Raw genomic sequence first — 6,080 nt, 5'->3', positions numbered from 1 at the left:
TGTTTGGTCTTCTCGAGTATTACTTAAGGAAGGAGTTCGATGAAGGATTGGAGATGGTTCCTACATTAATATATGGACATAATCTTGGCTGAGATCCAAGGATAATCCAAGCCTTTGGACTGAACCAATTTTTGAGCTTGTTGATGTGAAAATGCAGAATTTGATGCCTCCTGGTGTTAAGATGTGGAACCAGGAACTTATCATAGATCTCCTTGAGGAGGTGAATGTGGAAGTTGTTCCCAATACTCCACTGTATGATGCTATTGAGACAGATGCTAGGATCTGAAGTACTGAAAGCAATGGTAAAATTGGCCTACCGTATCATAATGGAGGGGATAGTGGATTGTTTTGACATGGAGGTGCCTAGCTCTTGATCATTGCTTTGAAATCTTAAAATACCGCCCAAAGTCAAGGTTTTCTTATGGAAACTTGGTAGGAACAATCTTCCTGTTCGAATATGGCTAAAGGAAATTTAAAGGGTGTTGACTATCCAACATTGTGTGTTAGATGTTTACATGGTATGGAAAATTTGTGGCACATTTTCTTTATTTATGAATCCAGTGAACAAGAATGGAGGGATATTGGCTTATGGAGTCACATTGCAGATCTGCCCCTCCGCTTTGATAGCTTTCAGGAGGCTTTCTTTCATGTGCTTGAGATTCTAGATTCCCATCATCAAGGCTTGTTTGGGATGATATTGTGGAGTTTGTAGAGAAGCCGCAACCAATGCCTTTGGGAAGGTCAGACCATCAATGCAAGAGATACCATATTACATGTCAAACATGCACTTGCTGACTAGAAAACAGTTAGAACTTTGTCAAGCAACTCAGATTCTATGCTTGAAAATAGTCCTATGCCTCATTGGAAAAAACTCAGCTTGGGTTATTTCGAGTGAAATATTGATGCAACTTGGGATTTGGTGAATTTTTTCCTTTATTTCTCTTCATAATTATTGTTCTGTGATATCCGAAATATTTTTTTCAGATCCTTATAGAGGGGTTCTATAAGGGAGTTTAACTTTCTTTCTTTTCTTCTTGAAGGGTTCAAGTTAGATACGAGTATTTTTAATTTCTTTCATGTGCAATGTGCTTGTATACATTAAAATTCATAGTGGAAGGTTTGACTAAGGTCTGAGTGTAAGTCCCAGAATTGAATCAGTATAAATTGAATTGTGCCATTCATCTTTCTTACTCTTTATCTTTTATTTCAACAATTTATAACATGTAATTGAATCTTTGTTCAATTGATCTTGATTTCTAAATCTTTGTAAAAGTTTTTCAATCGGTTATTGATCTATTACTCTGATTAATTGATTCTTAAAATTGTTCTTCTAATAAGAGAAGGGAGTGAATATCTCCTAAAGTTTTGCAAAATAAAGAAAGGTTTTAAGAAGATCTATTCACTCCCTCTAAAATAATCTGCCTCGTCCGACACGTCTCATTTTGCATTTTTTATTTTAATTTTTGTCGTAGTAAACGTAAACTCATAAGGACTAAATTTTTATTAAAGGAATTAAAATTAAAAAGTACAAACTTACGTAAAAAAAACAAAAAAAAAACTTACAAAAATCAAAGATTGAAAAGAGTCGAACTTACAAGAACCAAAAATCTATTTAAATCAAATATTTGTAAAAAAGATATATATTTAAATAAGCCTTAACATATTAATAAAGCACGAAGTAGTTGCAGGAAGAATCCCATTCCCCCAATTAGATGGACTTGTGCCAGCCCTTGAAATTTGAATCCTTTCTATATCTGCTGTGAAACAGTCTTGCAACATATTCTATTTTTTAGTTTTTCAATTTTTTTTTTATAAATTTTAGTCCTTTATTAATTTTCTGTCAATATTTTAGTCTCTTTAAAACTTTTTATCCATTTTTAATCTCTCATTTTATTTTACCGCTCAAAATTAATATCTATTTTTGTACATTTTTAATTCCTCATTCATTTTATATTTGAGACTAATTGCAATAAAAATTAATGAACTAAAAATGGACAAAAAAATTTGAAGGGATTCAAAATACTGATAAATTTTTTAATGAAAAACTAAAATTTGTCAAATTTTTTTAGAAACTAAAAAAAAAAAAAACTTAATTAATCCAATAGAAAATAATGGTTATTCTCATTTTAGATACCCTTTTAGATTACACGCCTAACGATAGGTACTTTATGCTAGTATATGGTAAATGATGAAGCATAGCAGTGGAAGAGGCTCAAAATGGATTCTCATTTTAGATACCCTTTACCCGCCAAACGATAGGTATTTTTATGCTAGAATGGGTATGGTATAGGATGAAGCATAATAGTAGAAGAGGCTAAAAATGGGTTCTCATTTTAGATACCTCTTGTGGTAACAAGCCAAATAATAGATATTTATACAGTAGTATGTGTATGTTATGGATGGATTTCGGAAGTAGGAGAGAGAGAGAGTAGGTGGCTGGTTGATGGAGATGATATTAATTAAACTTGACATCTGTAAGTGGGACTATTGATTGAGTAGCTTAAGAGCATAGGATGCTGGGGGGACAAAGCAAGAGCCGCGGGAAAAATGTAATCAAGTGAAAGAGTGAGCCAAAATGGTGGATGGTAGCTATGTCCGGTTCAAACTGAAAAGGACTTGAGACAAGTCAAGGGGTGTTACTTTAGACACCCAGTATTTTTGTTGAGACACTCAGCACCCTAGGTGAAAAGACTAAATTACCCTTCATCCTAGGTGAAAGGATCCTTTGTTTCTTCTCACGCACATTGGTGCTTGTTTATCATGCACATTGTTGTTTCTTTTCTTGCACGCCGCTTCTGCTTCGTCTTCTTCGTTGTTACTTGGTGTTGGTTGTTGTTTCTCCTTATTGGGTTCATCTTCTTTTAGGTAAGTTATCTTTTTCGTATGAATGTGTTAGTTGACTCATTGCTTTGTATTCATCTACTTCTCATGCATTTTTGATTGATTCATTGCTTTGTATTGAATGAGTGTATTGGTTTGTTGTTGTTTGAAGTGCATCAATGGCGGAAACATAATTTTTTTGGGAAAAAAAACCATACGTATGGGTGTTTTTTAATTTTTTTAAAATTGAAAATAAAAAATTTTAATTTTTTTTAAATTGTTTTGTAGTGTAATTATGTTTTGTAATAATTTGTGAAATTTGATAATGTATTGATTTTTTTATTATGTATGGACTTATTTGGTCACTCTTCCTTTTTATATTATGCTGTGTGGGGATAATTTTTGTGATTTATTTGTTAAGTATATTAATATAAGATTAGAGTAGATTAGATTAGATTTCCAAAACAAAGATTAGATTAGTTTGGCCAAAATATTAAATTAAAATATTGTAATATTATATTTTTTTAACTTTAAAAAAAAATTGAAACAAATATTTAAATTCGCTTGTTATGAAAATATTGAAATCATAAAAAATATTTAACATAATTTAAATTTGTTAGTTATAAAAATAATCCAAACCAAAATTTTAAATTATTTAAATTTGTTATACAAAATATTGAAACAAATATTTTAATTGTATAAAAAAATTGGAAGTTATAAAAAATGATTGAAATAAATTTTAAATATATTAAATTTGTTAGTCATAAAAATATTGACATGAAAATTTAAAAGATTTTAAAATTGTTAGTTAGTTTTAAAAAAATTGATTGAAACGAAAATTTATACAAAAATTTTGATGAAACCAAAATTTAAAATTTAAAATATGATTGAAATAAAATTTTAGAATATATTAAATTTGTTAGTTATAAAAAATATTGAAACCAAAATTTAAAATATATTAAGATTGTTAGTTTTAATAAATGATTGAAAGTAAATTTTAAAATATATTAAATTTGGTAGTTATAAAAAATATTGAAACCAAAATTTAAAAATATTTAAAATAATTTAATTTTGTTAGTTTTACAAAAATTTGAAACAAACATTTAAAATAATTTAAAATTGTTAGTTAGTTTAAAACAATTTTTGAAACCAAAATTTAAAATTGTTAGTTAGCTTAAAACAATGGTTGAAACCAAAATTTAAAATATATTAAAATTTTTTGTTTTCAAAAATGATTTAAACGAAAAATGTAAAAGATTTTAAAATTGTTAGTTAGTTTTAAAAACAATTGAAACAAAAATTTAAAATATTTTAACATTGTTAGTTAGCTTTAAAAAATGATTGAAACAAAAATTGAAAATAGTTTAACATTGAAAAAAAATTCACAATAATTTTAAAAATATTGTGCAGATAACGGTTAAAACTAGAGGTCTTGGTCGTGCTTTAGGTCGAGCAATAGGAAAAGCCCTGGGGAGGAGAGAGGCGAGTGACAATGATGCCCCCAACGATAAAGGCCCACTGCATCTGCTCGTAGGCAATGACAACAGGAGCGTGTTGTTGAGGATCTTCCTACGGCTGTAGAGGAATTGAACAAGGAGCAACAAGAAGCACCTGTTGAAGAAGTTGTTACTGATGTTGAGGGTTTTTCAGGTGAACCCCATGACACATCAGTTATGAGAGATTTTGAACATCACATTGCTCTGAGAGTTTGGAATGGAGAGGTATGTAATTGTTAAAAAACATAAACACGTAGTTTACAACTTAATAATGTTTTTTACATGATCGATATTATTGTTTGTAGGAACGTCCTGAGCTAAAGCTATCTTCCCATGGAAGGAAGATGACTAAGTTCGGGAGGCCTACTCCAGAGATTGAAGGCCTTATGGCTGCCAGCAGACGAAGTCCTTTGATCGCATGTTCCCTAGATACCGGCGATCGAGGACTAATGTCTACTTTTGTGGAACACTGACATAAGGAAACTAGTAGTTTTCGTTTGCCCGTTGGAGAAGTGACTATCACCTTGGATGACATCGCGCCATTGCTACATTTGCCTATCGTAGGGGCGTTCCACAACTTTGAGCAACTTCATGTTGATGATGCTGTTGATATGTTGGTGGAATTACTCGAGGTCAGTGCTGCATAGGCGAGAGCTGATACGATTTAGTGTCATGGTTCTTATGTTCGACTATCGTGGCTGCGAGACGTGTATTAGATGAAGATCGAGGCATGTCACTGGATTGTAGCAGCGCGAGCGTATTTGTTGCATTTGCTTGGATGCATACTCTTTGCTAACAAGAGTTCCACACACGTGCAAGTGATATTCTTGGATGCACTGCGTGACTTGATGCAGAGTGGGACTTACGCTTTGGACGCTGCTGCACTTGTGCACATGTATGATAATTTAAATGAGGCGTTGAAGAACACGACGAGACAACTTGCAAGATATATCACTCTATTATAGGTTAGTTCATATGTTACGAGTTTTATTTTCATTGGCGTTGATTATTATATGTTGTCGTGTATTTTAATGAATATGTTTGCAAAATATATTTAGTGTAGGATCTACGAGCATTTCCTGTTCGTTGGTTCCGCCCTAGCTGCCAAGGATTATGATGAGAGGAGACCGCCTGCATGTCAATGGACCTCTAGCAAGGCACTGTCCATGTCGACATATTGCAGGTATCTAGACAGACTGACCCCTGAAGTAGTGTGCTGGATTCCATATGGTGACCACCGTTCATTTAGAGAATTTCAGGACATCTCATTATTTTTTGACCATCTCAGATAGGGTCCCTTAACGGTCATTCACCGATCGGAGAGGGTTGTATGACAGTTTGGATACATCCAGACTATTTCGCCACATCCTACTGCGTCTTCGGTCTCTGTTGAAGAAATGGATGATAGATGGATGCAGTTCAATGACTACATTGCACTTGTAGAGCAAATCTGTGTAGTGCCTGACCAGTGTTCGTCAGATTACATGGATTGGTTTTACATGATTTTGCACTCATTCATGAGTTCGGCACAGCCAGGGGATTCTCCTAGAGTTCCGTCGGTTCAGCAATATGACACATTTGTTCAACCAGATGTGCATCCGCAACTGGTGGCGGCAACAACACCTGATGAGGCAGACGTTGATGTGCATCATCTTCGACATGTAGTGATAATATATTTTTTTGGTATTTTGTGTTTGTTGTTTTCTTTTGTATTTTATTTCTAACAATTGTTGTTTTTTTTTAACAATTACTGATAAGTTGGAA

General features: G+C 32.7%; 1 protein-coding gene across 1 annotated transcript; it reads left to right on the top strand.

Annotated features, from left to right (window-relative positions):
* The first annotated feature begins 457 nt into the window (after positions 1-457).
* LOC114424188 lies at positions 458-5,608 on the top strand. The gene is made up of 6 exons (XM_028391041.1): positions 458-649; positions 4,368-4,541; positions 4,622-4,736; positions 4,881-4,948; positions 5,171-5,211; positions 5,380-5,608. Exons 1-6 carry the CDS (start codon positions 458-460, stop codon positions 5,606-5,608), a joined length of 819 nt encoding a protein of 272 aa, XP_028246842.1.
* The last annotated feature ends 472 nt before the right edge of the window (positions 5,609-6,080 follow it).

Source organism: Glycine soja, chromosome 8 (assembly GCF_004193775.1).
Source record: "Glycine soja cultivar W05 chromosome 8, ASM419377v2, whole genome shotgun sequence".
NCBI lineage: Eukaryota > Viridiplantae > Streptophyta > Magnoliopsida > Fabales > Fabaceae > Glycine > Glycine soja.
The sequence above is the reverse complement of the archived record's forward strand: the minus strand, read 5'-3'. Positions and strand labels throughout refer to the sequence as shown.